This window comes from Poromitra crassiceps, assembly GCF_964638095.1.
Source record: "Poromitra crassiceps genome assembly, chromosome: 12".
Classification (NCBI taxonomy): Eukaryota; Metazoa; Chordata; class Actinopteri; order Beryciformes; family Melamphaidae; genus Poromitra; species Poromitra crassiceps.
The window spans coordinates 40,322,655-40,343,954 of record NC_139632.1 but is presented as its reverse complement, the minus strand read 5'-3'; the positions used below and the strand labels follow the sequence as shown (position 1 = coordinate 40,343,954).

The window sequence follows — 21,300 nt, the reverse complement described above, 5'->3', positions numbered from 1 at the left end:
TTATCTCATTGACCACATGTAGCCTACTGTTCACGTGTTGCGGCCCAATACATTCACTAGTAGCAAATAATCCCTATGATATTCTGTTCATTGGCTACTGGGGAAGTCAGTCCAATCTTTTTTTGTTTTGTTCCAATGTGGGGGTTATGTGGTGTCTCAACCCGTTTGTCAGTTTTCCTGCCGGTCGATAGATGATGATCCCCCCAAAAAGTGCCGTGACCCGGATTCGAACCGGGGTTGCTGCGACCACAACGCAGAGTACTAACCACTATACGATCACGGCGAGCCACCGGAGAGGTGCTCATGTAGAGATCCCATACAACATGGCAGGCCACATAGCGTCAGACTTTAACTAGGCTAGTAGTAGGTTAATTTGCTACTTTAAAAACTAGGTGATTCGGTCAACAGTATTTTTTAGCAGTAATTACCATCTTTCCCAAATGCCCTGAAAGCAGCATGATGAGATCCACACACGCTCCTCCATCCTTCCTGTCCGATCTTCGCCGGGGTAACCCGAGCGCTTCCGAAAAGTAACTCGTGGTCTCATTTCATTGGCGAGGCTCTCGTCCAATGAGCCGCGGCCATCTGTGCAGGACTGGAGATAGCTGTTGAATTTCTCGGGTTACATTTCCTCCACCAGTCTTTATTAACCAGATCCTAGCTCGAATCACCCTCCTGTTCACTCTACCTGCACGGCCTGCCGACATGATGAGGCTCCCGGTGGCAATCCTCGCAGTTTGGGCATCGATAGCTGTCACCATTGACGCTACCGTCTACTTCAAGGAACAATTTCTGGATGGAGGTGCAGTATAGCCAAATCCACGTTTTTCTTATCCTGTGTGTGTATCCGTGTTGTGTGAGAGTGGCCGCTAACTACCTTGGATAAACTGCTGTCTCTTTCGACCCTTCCTCGTTTTAATGTTATTTGTTTTTTTTCAGAGAAGATGTTTGTTAAGACACCACTGCATTAATTTGACCCATAACACAGCAAAAGGCCACGTATGTCTATTCAGTAGTTGGGTGGGTGAAAAACGAGGGCATACCCAAGGCTATACAACATTAAGATGTGTTTGAGTGTGAAACATATGAAAGCATATTAAGTTAAATTTTCAAAACGGGAGGTTGGCTGAATTTAGTCTAGTACTGCAGAAAGCGAGTATTTTTGCTATGTGACTATCACATTCAATAACTTGTCAAATTTGGCCTATTTAAATCACTAGTAGCTGACATATCCGCATAAGCTAGCCTACACAGGCACATAGATCGTTTCACTTTTGGTATTGTGTTGAGCTGTGTGGCTAAGGGGGGGGGGGGGGGCACAATGTGAAATCTAGTATGACTGGATAGTAGTAGACACTTCTGTCAGACTCAAACCCGCTTTCAACGACCGCCTTCAACGTGCCAAACCAGCCAGAATAAACCTCCCTCTTCCGGTCAACACTTTCCAAATAAACCCTAAACTAAAGCGCTGCCACGCCTTTTGAATAATAAAAAAAAATACCCAAGTCAGAATTAAGTCCATAAGCAAGGAGGAATCTGTAATGCAAGAAAAAAGTTATTTTACCCTTTTTAATTACTTTTCACAGCACCAGTGCCCCCCCCCCCCACCCTCTCCACCCAAAAGTGACAGTTTATGCATTTATGTTGAAGGCAAAATGTCAAATTTCAGATGTTCTGGCTCTCTCCAGCAGCTCTTAAGTGTCAAGCTAGTAGTGTATTGAATAAACTGTATAATAAATGAATGATGCAGTGTTGTAATATTGTATTAACTGATTAGGATCATGTCCAGGCAGTGAGTAAAATAATCAATTGAATGCTGTGTGTGCTTTCAGATGAATGGACGAGCCGGTGGGTGGAGTCCAAGCACAAGTCAGACTATGGCCAGTGGAAACTGAGTGCTGGGAAGTTTTACGGGGATGCAGAGGCCGATAAAGGTAAACGCTTGCAATACTACTACTCTTACGTCTGTGCTGTTGCTTTTTTGGATTGTTCATTGGCACTGAGAGAAGCGATAGGTTTTGTTTTAATTGGGCGGATTTGCATGTCAAATACTTGTGGATGGTAATAGTAGCTTATCAATGCAAATGCAGGTAAAAGAAGGGCGTGTACAGTATGTGTCCCGCCCTTGATCCCGCCACTCACACTTCAAAGTCCCATTGAGAAGAATGAAAATAAATAATAATAATGCAAAACTCGACATAATAGATCAAATGCATCGATTCAATACAGCACTCGCAAAATGCCAGGAATAGCCTGTAGTGAGTCGGACTTAACACCTGTCATTCACTCCCATTCGTTCTCACTTAACACCCAGGTCTCCAAACCAGCCAGGACGCCCGCTTCTACGCCACGTCTGCCCGCTTCGACGCGTTCAGCAACGAGGGCACGCCTCTGGTCGTCCAGTTCACCGTCAAGCACGAGCAGAAGATCGACTGCGGGGGCGGCTACGTGAAGATCTTCCCCTCTGACCTGGACCAGAGCGACATGCACGGAGACTCGCAGTATTACATCATGTTCGGTGAGTCAGGGGTGTTTGTTTGTTGAGTCAGTGGGGGAGGGCCGTGTGTCTGAGGGGAAATAAGGACTTGTTGCATCCCCCCCACCCCACCCACTGGGTTTTTTTTCACTCCTCACTCTTGCTATTCTAGGTGCATTTCGAAGACCTTTTTTTTTGCTTTTAAGTCTTTGTCATTTGTCGACTTGTCGTTGCAATTGTGCCTTCTTTGTAATGTCGTCAAAGATGCTTCATAATACGTGGTGTGACCCATGTCTCCAGGCCCCGACATCTGCGGCTACAGCACAAAGAAGGTTCATGTGATCTTCAACTACAAGGGCCAGAACCACCTCATCAAGAAGGACATCAAATGCAAGGTAGGGTGGCTTACTGGTTAGCAGTGTTGCCTCAGAGCAAGAAGGTCCCGGGTTGGAACCCCGGTCCGTCCCAGCAGGGCCTTTCTGTGTGGAGTTAGCATGTTCTCCCTGTGGGTTTGTGTGGCTTTCCTTCAGTGTAGGAAATTAGCCAGCCGCAAGGGCAAAAATGCCCCAAGAAATCTCAGAATGCGAATAAAAACCATGATCTAGCTGCACACCCCCCCCCCCCCTCCCCCAATTAGTTTATTTCCTCCAATCAATTAATATGATTTTCTTTTGCATCTCTAAAACACTGTTACCTCAGGAGCTGTTTGCTAGAAGAAGACGATGAAGAACACATTCACACACCACTGTTGCCACTGTTTTGTAATGATACTTTTCGAGCATTAAAGCCAGGTGGATTCTTTTTTAATGAAATACAATCACATTTAAGTACTTTCCAGACCTGTGGCTACCCGGAACTTCATGTACTAATTACTATCTTTTTAAAGTGCCCCCAAAATGTTGTAAATGCCCCCATTTTTTAGACCGTGCGGGCAAAAGTTGCCCCCAAAATATTGTTTTAATTTCCTATACTGGCTCCCACCATCAAGACATGTTAGGGTTAATACTGTGTGTGTGTGTGTGTGTGTGTGTGTGTGTGTGGCGCATTGGCAATTCTAACTAGAGTGGACAGCAGTTGAAAATTGTCCATCTGATCTGACTAGCACTGGCACATTTACAGTGATGTTCATGGTCCCTCAAATAAATAAAATACAGTAGTTACTGTGCAAAGCCTGTCCGTGTCAGAGGTCTTGGTTTTTGTCTTCTCTGGAAGTCCGTTGAGACGCTAATGCTTTTTGCTCGCTGTCCTTCTCTCTCCATTCCCTCTGGCCTCTCCAGGACGACGAGCTGACCCACCTGTACACGTTGATCCTGTATCCCGACCAGACGTACGCGGTGAAGATCGACAACGAGAAGGTCGAGTCGGGCAGCATGGAGGAAGACTGGGACATGCTGCCTGCCAAGAAGATCAAGGACCCCGAGGCCACGAAACCCAGCGACTGGGACGACCGGGCCAAGATCGACGACCCCACCGACACCAAGACCGAGGTACTGGACGCACACGCACGCACACACACACACACACACACACACACACACACACACACACACACACACGCATGATGGTGTACAGAAAGTTGTTTAAGCAATAACATGCAAGAGCGAATGCTACGTTGTGGATACTGGTTGAGAATGAGTCAGAAAGCGGGCAAAATAATCTGCGTTCCAAAGTACCACAGAGGACAAAATCAAGATCTTCAACGAGCTAGTAGAGTAGATACCTTTTTTCTTGACAAGGTGGGCCTGGTCCTATATTTATTTTCCCTCCGAATAGATTTTTGAACACCAAAAATCTATTCCCCGTCGCACAGCAAAAAGTATCCCAACCCCATTAGCTTTACACATATGAGTCATTTTTAATTGGTTTGCAGCTTGGGTATTAATGGCTTCTATAAGTGACTTTGTGTGAGTTCCCCCCGAGATTTGGGGGAGTGCACCGGGATTCCATGAGATTTGGTGGAGACTGGCTGGAGGCGACAAGGAAAGGGGGGTGTGGCCCCCGACCACAGCTGCCTGGTCTGCACAGTCGCAGGCGTAGAGAGAGTGAGCAGAGTAATGTCTCGTCTCGAGGAGTGGAGGAGGATGATAGCGTTTTGTCGTTAATGCACACATCACACGTACGACACATTCAAGCATGTGCAGTTTGAGATATATGTCTGGAAAATAATGGTGAATTCATTTCCTCATTGGCGAGACTTTGGCACGCTATGGAGAGAGCGGCCCGACACACGCACAAGCCAGTAATGCACGCACGCACGCACGCATAGCACAGATGGGCGCGCGCACGGACGCAGGCACGGGTCAGACATGCACAAAACTGCACCGCTTACTTCAACACCTGGGTGTGATTAAAAAAAATATATATATTAAAAATATATATATATATATTACGAGCAAGTGAGGGATACAAAGTTTTTCTAATTCCAGTTTGTGACTTTACATTTCACGGCTTGGGTTTTCAGCTAAATTATATTTGTAGAGAACATCAACACATGACCATGTCCATATTTTGGATCCTACTCTCAGACACTTGATGAGCATCGGTGCACTGAGCTTAAAACTGGTCCTTCTTAAACTTGCTTGACTGCGCACTGGGCTTTGTTCAAGAGGGTGTGACATCTCCGGTAGCCTGAATGGTCTACACATCATGCGTTACGACCTACCAAGTACGATCATCAAATCTCGTGGTCGAGTAGAGTCAAATCAATCATCTAAACCAGTGATTCCCAAACTGTGGGCCGCGGCATTCTTAAGTTTGGGAACCCCTGATCTAAACTATCTAAAACCAATATGAGCCAAGATTTCACATTGGAAATCTCCATTGCAACCCTATTCTCAATCTATGAAAGCCGAGTGTATTCTTCTAATCCTGTGGGTAGTCGGCACATTGTCTAAAGTCACCTTTACATAACAACCACAAAAAGGGACATAGTTGCTATAGTCTACGCTTCACAGACGGGAAAGTGTCAAGTTTCCTCCTCAGCCAGTGTGGGCTCATTGTGTTAGAGAAATTACATAGGTGCTCATTCAGCCTGCCCAGAATAGCACTGGATCTTCTGGTCGAAAGACTCGTTGCAGGAAGGGCTTTGCATGCTTGGCTAACCAACCAATTAGCCACTTCGCCCACATCCCATTGCAGTCACCTGTAGCGCAGGATTTCCAAGCCTGGCGAGGTCAAGTCAAAGCGCCCAGACAGTCCAAACGGTAATTGGTGTGAAAATGATCGACTTTGGCTCAGAGCCCTTACTGATTGGATGTCTTGCTGATGGGGATGAGAATTTCATGCACTTTCCTTAACCGTTAGTTCGGCACCTTAACGATCAATTAATCGATTAATCATTAACCCACCCACCACCCTTCACGGGAAAAAAAAGCATGTCTCATCTTTTTCTCAGTTCATGTTTTATTTCACCTCACAGTCACACATTAGCTGCATAATTTTATTTATGTGACATTCATGGCATGAATCACAAACAAAAATAATAATAATAATAAAACCATAATTACCCTAAAAACAACAAGGCTCTCCATCTTTCAACTTTGCTCTTGTCCGCCTGTCCTTAATACAGTCCTTTCAATGAATGGCACGGTAAAATAAGCACTGCAACCGTCGGGTGCTGAGTTTTAAGGTGGTACATCCTTGACAAGGTGCTGGAGTTGTATTTGAGAACAGCATCGCAATATATACATTTGGCATTTTCGTCTTTTAGTGTGTAATGATCCCACACTGGATTGTTGTTTTGCTGTTTTGCTAGGCTAGCGCCATCTGAGCTCTATATTCTGTTTGTTTCCTCCTTCCTACTTCCTCAAGTGATGAGCTACTCACATGACCACTCCTGTTGCATGCATGTGCCAGTAGTTTGGGCGAGGTGCGCCCTCTGCTGGACTGGTATAAAAGTTAACACAGTGTGAGCTCGGAGATGGAAGTGATACAATGTAACAAAACATGTGGGTCAAAACGGTTAATTAATTTTAATTGGTAACATTTAATCGTTAAAATCCCTACTTGCTGATTTTGTCCTGCCCTGACCACATTCCCAGTCTATACTTTGCACAGTGTTGTACCCATGTTATTCAGCTGTGCACAGTGTTATACCTGTGTTATTAAGCAAGTGAATGCTAACCCGAATGATGTCTGCCAGGACTGGGACAAGCCCGAGACCATTCCCGATCCTGATGCCAAGAAGCCCAGCGACTGGGATGTGGACATGGATGGAGAGTGGGAACCCCCCATGATCACCAACCCAGACTACCAGGTATCTATTGTATGCAGGGGTGGGGAAGATTCAGGCCTTTTCCGAGTTTAGAGTTTAGCTGTGTCGCTCCTTCGAACAAAGTGATCGAGAGACAATCCATTTCCCCTATCTGATGAGAGATTTTACAAGACTTGAGGGGGAATAGAAGTAACGGAAAAGTCCATCTGTTTTGCATTGATTTCTGAAGCTTGGGGGTGATTTTCTGAGGATGTTGCTTGTATATCGTGCGAACCGGTTTGACAGCCGATGCAGTTCAGCACCGGGACGTCCCGAGTCGTAACCCCCCGGTCCCGTTCTCTCCTTCAGGGCGAGTGGAAACCCAAACAGGTGGACAACCCTGACTACAAAGGCGCCTGGGTGCACCCTGAGACTGACAACCCCGAGTACTCTGCCGACGCCGCCATGTACAAGTTTGAAAAGATCTCAGTGTTGGGCCTGGACCTGTGGCAGGTAAAGAGACCAGTACAGAGTTCTGTCAATCTGCAGTCGAGTTCGATGAGCCACTTCACATGAAGCCAGATGAGAAGAAGACCTTGTGCGTTGTGATCTGGCGAGTAAAATCTTGTTCATGCGTTCCTCCCTGTACAGGTGAAGTCTGGCACCGTCTTTGACAACTTCCTGATCTCCGACGATGTCCAAGAAGCAGAAGAGTTTGGGAAGGAAACCTGGGGAGTTACTAAGGTACGAGCGTGTTCAGAGTGGGACGCTAACACGCTGAATACTACATACTAATGTAGTTTACACTGTATGTTGTGTACACATACACAAATGGCACATGACATGACCAGGCCAAACTTTTCAAATGGAAAATTAGTTAGACACATTTTATTAGACACATAAAATAACACTAATAAGTACTAGTTATTTTGGGGGACATTTTTGCCCTGCATTGTGTTTATCAGCACTTTGCAACTTAAAGGAACAGCTCACCCTAAAATGCAAATTACATATTTTTCTTCTCACCTGTAGTGCTATTTATCCATCTACATCGTTTTGTGTTAGTTGCCTGAGTTTTGGAGATATCGGCCCTAGTGATGTCTGGCTTATCTCCAATACAATGGAACTGGATGGCACTCGGCTTGTGGTGCTCAAAATGGCAAAAACATCCATTTGAAAAACTCAACAGCAATGTCTCTTTCCAGAAATAATGGCCCGGTTACTCAAGATAATCCACAGACCTAGTTATGAGCAGCTTAATGTAGGAACTATTTTCTTTCAACTAAACTACTCTCACAGCTGGCAGGTAGCCGCAGTTTCATGCAGGAATTAGCTAGCAGCTACTGGGTGTAGTTCGGTCTAATATATAAAAAAAAAAAATCCTACATCAAACTGCTCACAACAAGGTTTGTGGATCATCTTGAATAACCAGGTCATGATTTCTGGAAAGAGACTGAAAGAGGCTGTTGAGTTTTTCAAATGTATGTTTTTGTTGCTTTGAGTATCACAAGCCGAGTGCCATCCAGTTCCATTGTATTGAAGAAAAGGCAGACATCTCTAGGGCCGATATCTCCAAAACTCAGGCAACTAAGACAAAACGATGTAGAGGGATAAATAGCACTACTACAGGTGAGAGGAAAAATATGTATTTTTGATTTTAGGGTGAGCTGTCCCTTAACATTTAATATGTATAATCGGTTCATAATGAAATATTTCCCCCCACTTTTGCATAATGCGCTTCAGGATATTTCAAAATCACCATCACAATATGATTCTATTGAAAGCATTATAAATGATATGGAGTTATCGTCCAGCTCTACAATTAAGCCAGATTTATTTTTTTCTTTGCCTTTGTTTTCCTATTGTTGTGTGCTAATGCTGATTATTCAGACAGAATGTTGACACTGGCCTCAGGTGATTTGACATAAGATTTAGGACAAATTGTGATTTGAGTGTTCAAATACACGTCGGGTGTAGATCACTGGTGGGACAATTTCAAGCTGCAGTGAGAACTCAAGAAATTGTTGACAGTGTAGAATACATCTCACAATTACAAAATCAAACTTTTATTTATTTATTAAATTTTACATATTCTAGACGGCACACACACTTAAAGCGACACATGACTGTCTCTTAACAGCAGCATTCTAGAATGCGACATGAACCAAAAGTGTCTTTTAAAGTCAAAATGGCATCGCTCACACAACCATTCACTGTTTGCGTTCTATTTATATGGATATGTCCTGGAAAATGACTCTCCCCTCTCCTTTCCCCCCCCCCCACCAGGAGCCCGAGAAGAAGATGAAAGATGAGCAGGAGGATGTGGAGAGGAAGCTGAGAGAGGAGGAGGAGAAGGGCAGCAAGAAGGAGGAGGGAGAGGAGGGCGAGGGTGAGGGTGAGGAAGAGGAAGAGGGTGAGGAGGAAGAGGAGGAAGAAGAAGAGGAGGAGGAGGAGGAGGAGGAAGGAGCTCCCACAGAAGAGGAGGACCAAGACGCCGTGCCTAAGGACGAGCTGTAGGCGGACATGTTGTCAGGAGGAGTGCTGTGCATCTCTCCTTTCAGAGTAAAAAAAAAAAAAAAAACGACAACAGAAAATCAACTGAAAACCCTATGGACTCTGGCCTTCCATACGGCAGCCTTTTATTCAGGTGTAGGGGTGGGGAAGGGGTGGAGGGTAGGGTTGCACGATATTGTTTTTGTTTTTTTTGCCAATATCCGATATGCCGATATTTCTTTTGGCCGTTTGCCAATACATGCACAAATTTCCCCCCCACACCTAATTTCAGAGAACGTCATCGAGTCTCTCCTGTAGTGGAATTGTCAAATTTTGTACGCCTACTCTTATTGTGATGGCCCACTGGCAGATGCAGACATAAATCGTTTTCTTTCAAATGTACACATTCACTGGGCAAAATAAGAAAACAACTTTAACTACTTCAAACTACTTCAAGCATCGAGCATTTGGGCATAAATGAAAGCATCATTTTATCGGCCTGTCATATCGGCAGAATTGTTTGTTTTTCGGCTGATGCCGATATTTCATTTGTAAGCCTTTATCAGTCGATGGCGACGACATGGCGATATCATTGTGCATCCCTATTGGAAGGTAGGGGCAGGTTTGGTTTGCGTTTTTTTTTCTCTCTCCCCCGATTCCCATTTTTTAATTTTTCCAAGTTAGAGAAGAGTTTACATTTTTCTTTTTTTGTGTGCGTGTCCGCCCCCCCAGAGAGAATTTTATAATTTAATGTGATTTACAGAATGTGGTCGGTCCTGTTGTAAGTGTGCATCATAAAGTTGTGCTTCTTCTTTATTTTTTCTTCTTCAGCTGTTCTGTCTCATCTGCACTCCTCCTCACGTCTAATTTCTATTCCCCACGTTGCCTGTTTGGGGATTTTCCAACCCATCGAGGGTCAATTTACATCCGACTCCTTGCACTTTTTATTTTTCCCTGCAAGATTTTATATGCAGTACCTGTCCCCTTTTTGTAATTTATCCCATCATAATTTATTCAATCATTCTCACGTCCGTACCCAAAGCTCTCTGATTTTGGCATAGGCCTATGTACTTCATCAAACTCTGTGTGAGTGTGTGTGTATGTGAGAGAGAGAGAGAGTGTGTGTGTTTGTTTGTGTGTGAGAGAGACTGTATCAGACAAACTGTGATTCACAATCCTCATTTTCTTCTTGTTGCTCTAAACAAGCGACTGTCCCCATGGCACACACTGTTTGAGTTTCAGTGAATAAAATGAAGCTTTTCTCTCAATGTTGGAGCTGTGTGTCTTTGTATGAGAGAGACATTGTAGGGGTAATAATGGTCAATCTTTAATTTGTTTAGCACACATCTAAACATTTACAAAATGCATTACAGGATACATAAAACAAGAGATATAATAAGAAGAGAGCGGATGTGTGACCAAGTAAACTTGACCAACTCAGTCTCAAGTCAAGTCCCAATGCACATTACCTAATACTCCATAATGTCAAGTCTAAATGTAGATCAAGTCAAAACAAATACAGTACAGTATCAATTTAATATCGTAAAGAAAACTAAATATCTAAGACTTTTCAATATGGTTTTAATAGGATAAAAACTTGGTAAGAGCATGAGTTTGATTTCTATTGTCAGTTTCAGCTTCAATAAATTAAATAATTCTATACAAATTCAGACAACATAATTTGAACTTGTCTGCTGGAACACATCTCATCACTTTCAATAATATGTGGTACAGTTATAGACAGTGGTAGAAGGAAGAGGAGAAATTTGCTGAAAAGCTCCATCTTTTACAGTCAAAATATTTGTTAGAATAATTCATTATTTTTCTATAACTGCTCCTAAAAATGAAAAAAAAAATATATCCATATTTAAATTAAGCTGCACTGCCACCAAGCAAAATGTAGTTTAATTACATGTCGTGAAACTACTCCCCGACGCCGTTTCTTGGGTCATTTACACGCTTTAAAGGTAGTTGTAATCTTTCCGATAGAGCATGAAGGCAGCAGTGTGTTGGTCTGCTCCGTCAAGAACTTATGATAAGAACTGCAGTATCACCCAGGCCCACATTTACCTCGCGTCACCAGGCTCTCTCAAGGAAGAGACAAGACCCGCCCTACTCCGCCTCTGATTGGTCGTCACGGTTTCGTGCTGTTGCCCCATTGGCTCAAGGAGGCGTTTTCAGGCCAAAATGGCGCTGTTGTAAAACAAAACAAAATAAAGCAGCCGCCTTCGTCTCTCGCCTTCCAATACTCTTTGTCTGTTTCCAGCAGTAGATGGCGCGTGCGTGAGGCCAGGGAGACAGCTGAGTCACACACAGACAGAACTAGACAGATAGACCTGCTGGGGGAATATAGCAGTTATACACGCAACAAATTGCTGCTTTTCGGTCCTGACAGTCACTGACAACGCTTGGAAACATGCTGACGATAACACTGAAGACGCTCCAACAGCAGACGTTTAAAATAGAAATAGAAGCAGAACTGACGGTGAGTAGAAGTTAACGGGGCTGAAGTAAACACGCTCAGGCCACACCGGTTTTGGACTGGCTTTATTACACGCTGCTAACACAGGGCCTCGTCAAGGGAGATCTTAACTCTATATTTGCTTTGAAAAGAAGAACACTGTGACAAAAATATGAAGAAGAAAAAATATGAAATAGCGGTTTTGTGGCTCTTCTTGGTACCACTGCCTCGAGTTAGCTAGGATAACACCAGAATTGGGCGATTTCGCCTTCAGAATAAAAGCGCAATATTGTCACTGTTGGGGGGAGGGGGTGAGACGCGTATACGCGTTGGAAAGGCGATTTTGGTGAAGTATGCTTTCACAAAGCCCGATTTTCTCATGCATACTTTATATTCGCCTTGTTCTTGCTTATTTGTTTCGCAATCGACGAGAGTTTTATTTTGAAGGTAGTGGAAATAGGAAGCGGCTTGTTTTATTCAGGCTAACTTGACACTTTTGACTTCTTTACACACTCTCAGCATGAATGACGATGCAATATTTCAAACCCCTTCAGTTAGTAATGGGGAGACTCCCTTGTAAACCTTTGCTAGAGAAGAGGAGGGGGCCTTCTGGACTTTTCTTTCTTACCATATAAGGAAGTGCATTACATTATTGTGCTGAAATTATATTCTGTGAGGTGCATCATGTGATCACACCATCCATTGCTACTGTAGTGACATAAATTCACAGTACACAACATCATAGTAAGTTGCATCAAACTGCTGTAGGAATATGAGGATAGGATCTTAAAGGAAAAACAGAAAATTAGTAAAAAAAAATTGTAATGGTGACTGTTTCCCTTATAAACACCAACTAGTGGTCATCCTTTATACAGTTGTATTTACCACTACACCCCTGCTTGTGGTCAAATGTCCTTCAGCAGAGACAAAATTAGAGCAATCACAATTGCGTCTATTGAAATTTTAGTAGCGTTCATAATACCATTTAATAATAGTCAAGTATGCCTCCCTTTATTGTTTGCTCTATGTTGTCTATTACACAGCAAACATGACAACAGTTTCTATGAATAAATGTGAGTCATGTTGGGTGACTGAATCAATTCACAAGTCAGATAGTGATAACGGCTGATTCATCTGTTGATGTTTGTCAGGTGAAAGCCCTGAAGGAGAAAATAGAGGAAGAGAGAGGCAAAGATTTGTTTCCAGCCGCGGGGCAAAAACTCATCTATGCAGGTAAGAATGACTTTGCCAGAGGCACAGAAATAAGAAAGGCTGCTATATTTTATTATATTATAAGTTAAAGCGCTTTCACCCAAGTAGCAGAGAGGATACTCATCTGGGGAATGAATCAAGTCAAAGAGTAGCTCATCAGAAATATACTGAAGAACATGTAATGTGAATACTAGGTTATTATTAGTCCAAGGTTTGGAGATTAGATTTGATGGTTTGTTTTTAGATGGTATGACCTCCCAACACCTCACAGGAGTATTTGTGACATGTTTTATCAAGGTGATGTGGCTCTCACCCAGTGACCCTTGACCTCTTTATTACTATTTCTTGCTTGTTGTGTCGGTGAAAGAGTTGAAGTGTATTCTACTGTTGGGCTATATTCAAGTTGCTCTTGATAGGGGTGTCAGCTAAAATCCTTGTATTTTAAATGTGACGTTTGTATGAATTGTAAGGCAAATTTCGGAATGATTGTAAAATAGTCATTCTACCAGTTTTATAACCAAAAATTAAACCAACACAACTATATACTTATACTTCTATATGTATATATTCACATTCAGAGGTAAAACTATAGCCTGGGTAAACCCAGCCTCCACGTGACCTGTATGTGCTGCTATCAGGTCACGTGGAAGCTGGGTTTACCCAGGCTAGTAAAACTACTGATTTCTAAAAGTACTTAAAAAAAGTGAACACTGCAAAACGCCACTTAGTGTAATTCACTCTGTACCTCGGGTGTCTCATAATTACATTTGCCTGTCCTGCCTATTTTTGTTTCTCTCCAGTATTTTTGGCTTACTTACTTTACCACCATGTCTAAAAATGAGGTGAAAAATGTGCTCTCACGTGCTGTTTCTGTTTTGATGCACCAGGCAAAATCCTGAACGATGACACCGCCCTGGGAGAGTACAAAATTGACGAGAAGAACTTTGTAGTGGTCATGGTTACAAAGGTAAGTGTCGCTTCACAATCGCCTTGTTTTTCGTTTCAATCGGACGACAACACTGACTTCAGCTATACTGTGCAAATTGTGTTTGATGTGTCCGCGTGTGCTTTTCTGACCGTCTGTCCACCAAGATGTGCTTGGTGAGCAGAACTGAAGGCACGGTGGCCTTGACTGAGAGGGACTTAGGCACGGACAGAAACGTGGGAGGTTGCCATCCCCTGACTGCTCTGCTGTAATGGAGGGGCTTTGCGGTCGCGTCACAAATCTACCTAGCAACCATGTCTGGTGCCATCATGGAGGTCCAGTGGAGAACTTGCTGTGCACAAATTATGGTTAAATAACAACCAGGCTAGAAACAGAGAATTCCTAAATTGATAGCATTGGGTGTACTAGGTCCATTCATTATACCAAATGAATGGCCTGATAAGGTAGATTTGTTTAGATTCATATATGTAACACAGTCAACTGTATTTAGTGCTGCTAGCCTCTAACTCCTCCAAACACGGTAGCTTGATAAGTGTCAGCTGAGTTAACCTGAACAAACTGTTGGGTTTTGGTTTGTTAGCCAACAGGCTAATTTAGCAAAGCCACTAATGTTAATGCTAAACATGCAACTACTGACCACTAATAACATTTGTTACTAGTAGCTACATAAAGTTAGCTATTGTGCAGCTATCAACAAGTATGTGGAGCAGATAATAATATAGCCTGGTAAGCCATCCTGATCACGTCCACGGGCCAATCAGGGACCCAAAGCATGAGCGGTAACGTTAACGTTAGTATAGGAAACACAGCCATAACTGCAGTTATTACAGAAATATACTCAATAATAACAATTAAACAAGAACAAGAATATGCGTGTGCAGCAACAGAGTTTCTCGGTGGAAAAGATGTGACATTCTTCCTAGTGGATTTGGATTGGATTTGGCTACGCTGATTGGCTGAAGGAGTTGTCTGTCAAGGCAAGTACTCCCGCCCACTGAAATAACTGTGGACGGATTTGAGTCCAGACTGATACGTAGAGTGAAACGGAACGTGAGATCATGCCGAGGTATCAGGATGGTTTTAACCAGGCTACAGATAATATGGTTAGCTAGCTAAAAAGCTGATATATAAACACAAAAATGGATCAGAACACATATAATCAATGATGAAATTATCAGACGCAGCAGTGACAAAATGATCAATTTCCAATCAAAACCCTTGCAAAAATGAACCATGTCCAGTGTTGAGACATATGAGTTAAACATTAAAAACTCAAACTTAAAACTCAAACAGCCGTTCATAGCCATTGTTGGCCCAAGCACCTCCACTATGCATTATGTCACCTGGACCAAAGGCCTTTATTGTCATTGTTGTCACCTGCAGCAGCAAACATTTGTCTTTCTTTACAGCCTAAACCAGCCGCTCCTCCACAAGCAGCAGCCCCTCAGCCGACCCCCCAGCCTGCCCCAACCCCAGCCCCGTCTTCAGCCTCAGCGGCGGCCCCTGTCCCTGCCTCCACACAAGTGCCCTCCTCCACACCCAGCAGCACGCACACAGTGCCTGCAGCCACCCCCACCCCGGCCCCCGACGCCACACAGCCAGTGCCTCCCTCTGAAGCCCCTGCCCCACAAAATGTCCCGTCGGTCTCTCTGGAGGCAAACGCCCCTCCGGACGTCAACACAGCCCCTGCTCCAGAAGCTGCTCAGACGGTCCCAGCAGACTGCCCCGCTGCCCCTGCTGCCCAGCCCGAGGAGAAGCCCAGGGAAGAGCACCAGGATCAGCCCTCCACCACCCCACCGCTCCGCACCTCCGCTTCCAGGTAAGGGGAAAGGACACTGGCTATAGTTCCATGCACTTTTATGACTTTTGAAGCGTTGTATAAAAATCGTGTAAAAAAAGAAAAAAAAACGCATTTACGTCCCAAAAGTCATAAAACACATAAGACCTCCATCCATGGCAGTGTAGCCCTTAATATCAGTTACTTGTTAGTGTATAATTTATTTGCACTATTACAACTAATGTTTACCATAATAGCTTATGTAGAACGTTGTTTTTTGTTGGTCTTTTTTTTATTCATCTTTTATTTGTTCGTTTCTCTCAAAGCCTTGTGGACGAACTGGGTCTCCTTGAGGAAGCAGCGTCGATCCTGGGTAATAAATCTGTAATTCACCCTTCTTCTGTCATGACCGTCCAGCCTACTGATTATACTCTACTATGCTTCCTCACTCCATGCACCTTCTGTCATCCCTTCTATTCATATCGCCCGTATTTTTCTCTTCCCACTCCTTCCTTCCCGTGTTCCTTCTCTCTCTCGCTCTCTCTGTCATGCTGCCCACCTCTTGTTCTCATCCTCCTGTGGTGTGTTGTGTGTCCCCTTCCCGCCGCCTACATTGGCCCCTCCCTCCCATCTGTTTCCTGTGTGTCTCCTCCCCCCTCAGTGACCGGGCCGGCGTATGAGAACCTAGTGTCAGAGATCATGTCTATGGGTTACGAGCGGGAGCAGGTGATCGCCGCGCTGAGAGCCAGTTACAACAACCCAGACCGAGCGGTGGAGTATCTGCTCATGGTGAGTCTGCACCACAGGTTGACCCATATGGATTTCTGAAGACTGATACTGATAGCCGGGTAAACCAACCTGATCACGTTCTGTTTGGTTCTGTGGATCAGTCTGGCCTCCAGCCTGACCCACATTCCATTTCCTGAAACTACAACGTGCAGGGACCAATCAGGGACCTGCTCCAGAAACTACAACGTGCAGGGACCAATCAGGGACCTGCCTCGTAGTTCACCAGTATTGGCGGCTCCCGAAGCAACGAGCGGTAACCTTAACGTTAGTAGAGTAAACACAGCAAGTATAGTTATTGCAGAAATAGACTCATAACAACAATTAAACAAGAACAAGAGTATACACCAGTGGAGTTTTTCGGGGGGGGAAAGCTGTTCTTCGCTGTTCTTCTGAGTGGATCTGGAGTGGATTTGAAGGAGTCGTCGGTCAAAGTTCCGCCCACTGAAATCGGGCGGCTCGGAGGCCCGACTGATCCGCAGAACCAAACAGAATGTGAGTACGCGTGATCTGTACGGTTTTACCAGGCTAGGGACGAGCCGAGTACTCAGATGAAACGAGTATCCGGTACAGATAATGTACTTTTTACGAGTACGAGTATCATCCGAGTGCAATGTGTCAATATCCGTACTCATAATTAGGGCCGGGCATCGTTAAAAAAATGACAATAACAGTATCCTTAAAGTGATACAGATACAAATAAGAGTACTTCAGCCATACTTTGAATGTTTCGGTGGCATTTCAGCAGCACGCCGAATTGCCAACAACAACCACAAACAAACAAAACTTAAGCCACACCCATTTTCAGTCTGAACTCCGCCCAATTTGATTTAAGCGACGCCCCTCCGTGTACAGATACAGATACTTTAGTTGGTTAAACGGATACAGCTAATGGTGTACTCGCTCATCCCTACTAGATACTGATGTATTTGGATTGAATCTACTGCTACAACATATTACTAATAATCATATCCGTGGCTACTTCCACTTTACCAATCCAGTTTTGATCAATTCTAGAGTAAATATATAATCAAGCAAACTGTGGACGACACTGACGGGCCGATATCTGATTTGCATTATTGTTTCCCTCAAACAACACACAAGATACAAACTCAGTCAATATGAGTTACCGTAAATTCCGGACTATAAGCCGCGGCTTTTTCCCCGTTTTTTGGCCTTTTTTGGCCCCTGCGGCTTATATAACGGTGCGGCTTATCTATGGATTTAAAAAAAAAAAAAAAAAAAAAAATCTCTTTTTTAGCACTCTTTCTAACTATAAATCCACTTCTGTTTTAATTTCCTCTCTTGCCCTCTTTTCACCACACCACGGACACTGTGTGCACTGTAAAAAAAAACACAGGTGGTGTTGTGTTATGTTGTTTTGTTGAAATGTTAATAAATGGGAGCTTCCTCAAACAGCCATCTCTTTCCCGACAATCCCCTCTGTGCATGAACCCTTACATATGGTAATTAAACATTAAAACACAATAAAAAAAAAAAAAAAAAAAATATTAAAACACCTGCGGCTTATAGTCCGGTGCGGCTTATATATGTAACAAACAGGCAATTTTGCAGGTGCGGCTTATACTCCGGTGCGCCTTATAGTGCGGAATTTACGGTAAATGGGTAACGGGTGCATGCTTTCTGTTCTTCTTCATATCCGCTGCAGGTGTGCTTTGTCCAGTGCCTCTCTCTCTCTCTCAGTGACTGTAGTGAATGCTTGTGTGTTGCAGGGTATTCCAGCAGAGCCCGCTGACCTGCCCCCTCAGGAGCTGATCACACAGAGCATCGCGTCCAATACCCCCGCCCCTACCCCAGCCCCCGCTCCCGCCCCCACACCTGCCCCAGACCCCACCCTAGCTCCCGCCCCGTCTACACTCCAACCACAGCAGACCCCAGCAGCCTCCACCAGTAAGAACACGCACACGCACGCACGCACGCACACACACACACACGCACACACACACACACACACACACACACACACACACACACACACACACACACACACACACACACACACACAGACAGAGTTATGACTTTTGTGTGGGAAAGAATTAGCACACACACATTCTATTGTCATTTGACTTGTCTGCCTGTTTGAGATATTGTGTGTGATGGATAGAGATGAATGAATGAATGAGCAAACAAACAAACAGAGATAGTATACTGTATGTGACAGTGTCAAACAAAATAATGGGAACAGAGCGATCAGATGCATCGTTCCCCCAAATTTCTTCAAAATCCCGAGAGTCTGCGATATAACATGTAACCGACAAATGAATGAATGGACTTTTCTGATCCATAGTCCCCTCCCCATTTCATTATGGAGGGGCAGTCATTATGACTGCCCCCCCCCCCCCCCCAAATGGAACCAACCTGGAACCCTGGTGCTCTGGAGTAACCCTGCATTTCTTCCCTTCCCCAGCAGGGACAGTGTCTGCCAGCCAGCCTTCCTCTGCCGGTGGGAACCCTCTGGAGTTCCTGAGGAACCAGCCTCAGTTCCAGCAGATGAGACAGATCATCCAGCAGAACCCAGCTCTCCTACCAGCCCTGCTGCAGCAGCTGGGCCGGGACAACCCACAGCTACTGCAGGTACCAAGCTAGCAACCTGACGATGGTCAAAATCCACCCCAAGAGCAAGGCACTTCTGTGCTGGTGTTGTGAAACAAGATGCATCATACAAACATTTATCATTTCAGATATCATTTCACACTGATTCACACTAAAAAACATAATTAGTTCACATTTTAATATATTTGGTTCAGAGTCTAGTGGCTAGACACTGGTAGCTAGCGATAATGAACCAATGCTAGACTCTTAGCCTAGGTAACTAACTAATTTCCCTAAATTCAAGCTGTCGTTGTGGTTGTTGTTCCTGAGATTGCTCCTTTTTTCCATAGATATATTTATTTAGGTACATCAGGATAGATACTGTACGTACATAGATAAATACATACATACATGTGTCAGCATGAAGTCCCTATCTCAAGTTTGATTTGATTTTATATGAAACAATGAGACAGAAAAGAAAAGAAAGAAATAATATAATTGTTTTTAAATAAACACACAAGAAAACCTGACACGGTACAATATGGTGGAAATCGATATGATAATTGCAAAGATAACTATTTTTTCCCATCTTCCCATCACCGTGGCTCACACACTTTAGTGGGGCCCCACTATAGCCATGTCACATATCACAAAAGATGTCTTAAATCACAGATGCTGTCATATACAATAATAAGGTCATATAAATCACTGATGACATCACGAACAGCAATGAAGACAATCACAGACGACGTCAGTCATACCAGAGTGATGTCATCAGTGATGTCTCCATGTCATCAGAGAGTGACGACATCAGTGAGAGGAGACATTGTGAACAATCAATAGCAATCAGACCAGGCCTAAATCTATACTATCCACATTAATTAGACTAATGGGTCTATACTAGGACTCACAGAGCTCAGGTGATTTATTTTTCATCCTAATCCTAATCTGATATCCTACTTTGATCAATGTCTATCTGAAGTCCTCACATACATGTTGAAGTAATACCAGTTTTATATCCATTTGCCAATCTTCTGGGCAGAGGTTTCCACCCCGAGTGTTCAAAATGGCCTCAATGTGAATAAGGTCAATTCACATAGCCTCTACTAAAAAACATTGATTAAATGATCAGTCTCCAGCTAAAAAAAACAAGAGAAATTAACCATGTCTCCATGTCACGGTTGAGATGGCGGAGTTGTAAATTCAGGAATATAATCAGCTGTTCTCTAACATTGTTTGCGAGGAGCTTAGGACCTCCTCATTTGGGTTACTGTTGTATTGATATTGATATTTATTATGCAGCAAATCACGCAGCACCAGGAGCGCTTTGTCCAGATGTTGAACGAACCACGTCCTGGAGACACGGGAGGGGAGGAGGCCGAGGCAGAGGCCCAGGGCCAGGGCCAGGGCCAAGGCCAGGGCCAGGGCCAGGGCCAGGGGTCACCACACACCAACTACATCCAGGTCACCCCGCAGGAGAAGGAGGCCATTGAGAGGGTAGCTACCATTATTAACATTGACATTACAGAGCAGCCATTAAGTAAGTTTGCCTCTAAGCTGAACCTGTGTGTCCTCCTGTGTTCCAGTTAAAAGCACTGGGCTTCCCCGAAGGCCTGGTCATTCAAGCCTACTTTGCCTGCGAGAAGAACGAGAACCTCGCGGCCAACTTCCTGCTGCAGCAGACGTGGGACGACGAGTGAACGTCCGCTCACACCACACACCGCCGCGTTCCCAAGAGGGCCACAGAACGTATGACCGTGTTACACAAGGTCCGCTGGAACGAGAAGAGACGAAGAGAGAGGAAGTTTTGGGCAAACCGATGACAACGATGGTGATGATGACAATGATACGCTGTTAAGTTATCTGTGCTGCCTGCTCTCCATTCTGCTGTGACGGTCATCCTGGGAGCTCACGCCGCGCTGCGCCTCACTGCTGCTATCTCGTTGCTGCCGCTCCTGCCAAGTGATCAAAACGCCACGAGTTCATTTTTGCTTTTACCCGGAGAAAAAAGGCAACAATTTGCATCGCCTTCCAAATCCAACAAGGTTTTTCCTGCATGCTCTTACGTTGCCTACCTACAAGAAATGTTTGCTATACTGTACATGTGTGTGTGTATGTAATATATATATATATATATACACACACACACACACACACACACACACGCATACATATATATATATATATATATATACACACACACACACACACACACACGTATTTAAGCGTCCCATCGGTGTTCAAAATTCCCTCTGGCAACTACTTTCTAAGCCACTACAGAAGTGCGGAAAAAAGGCTGATGCAAACTGTTGACTATTTATTTAATGAAACTCGAGCTCGCATTGATTTATATTCAAGTTCAGGCCTGACCATGACATTAGTAGTTCAATTATTAGGGTGCTTT

At 44.1% G+C, this 21,300-nt stretch overlaps 2 protein-coding genes across 2 annotated transcripts; both read left to right on the top strand.

Moving 5' to 3' along the window:
- The first annotated feature begins 614 nt into the window (after positions 1–614).
- On the top strand, positions 615–9,302 carry LOC310785927 (calreticulin-like). The gene is made up of 9 exons (XM_083647107.1): positions 615–802; positions 1,833–1,934; positions 2,315–2,518; positions 2,777–2,871; positions 3,754–3,963; positions 6,618–6,731; positions 7,038–7,181; positions 7,320–7,412; positions 8,955–9,302. The coding sequence occupies exons 1-9, from the start codon at positions 706–708 to the stop codon at positions 9,183–9,185; spliced, it is 1,290 nt and encodes a 429-aa protein (XP_083503233.1). The 5' UTR covers positions 615–705; the 3' UTR covers positions 9,186–9,302.
- Positions 9,303–11,519: 2,217 nt separating this feature from the next.
- Positions 11,520–20,942, top strand: rad23ab (RAD23 homolog A, nucleotide excision repair protein b). The gene is made up of 10 exons (XM_083647393.1): positions 11,520–11,646; positions 12,774–12,855; positions 13,722–13,801; positions 15,190–15,599; positions 15,884–15,930; positions 16,219–16,346; positions 18,077–18,254; positions 18,772–18,938; positions 20,199–20,393; positions 20,483–20,942. Exons 1-10 carry the CDS (start codon positions 11,578–11,580, stop codon positions 20,594–20,596), a joined length of 1,470 nt encoding a protein of 489 aa, XP_083503519.1. The 5' UTR covers positions 11,520–11,577; the 3' UTR covers positions 20,597–20,942.
- The last annotated feature ends 358 nt before the right edge of the window (positions 20,943–21,300 follow it).

What these genes read in the sequence shown, in the direction of transcription:
- rad23ab (XM_083647393.1), top strand. Translation starts at nt 11,578, where the DNA reads ATGCTGACGATAACACTGAAGACGCTCCAACAGCAGACGTTTAAAATA. An exon ending in GCAAAAACTCATCTATGCAG is followed by an intron (nt 12,856 to 13,721) that starts GTAAGAATGACT and finishes TTGATGCACCAG; the next exon opens with GCAAAATCCTGAACGATGAC. An exon ending in CGGTGGAGTATCTGCTCATG is followed by an intron (nt 16,347 to 18,076) that starts GTGAGTCTGCAC and finishes TGTGTGTTGCAG; the next exon opens with GGTATTCCAGCAGAGCCCGC.
- LOC310785927 (XM_083647107.1), top strand. Translation starts at nt 706, where the DNA reads ATGATGAGGCTCCCGGTGGCAATCCTCGCAGTTTGGGCATCGATAGCT. An exon ending in GGATGCAGAGGCCGATAAAG is followed by an intron (nt 1,935 to 2,314) that starts GTAAACGCTTGC and finishes CTTAACACCCAG; the next exon opens with GTCTCCAAACCAGCCAGGAC. An exon ending in TGGGCCTGGACCTGTGGCAG is followed by an intron (nt 7,182 to 7,319) that starts GTAAAGAGACCA and finishes CTCCCTGTACAG; the next exon opens with GTGAAGTCTGGCACCGTCTT.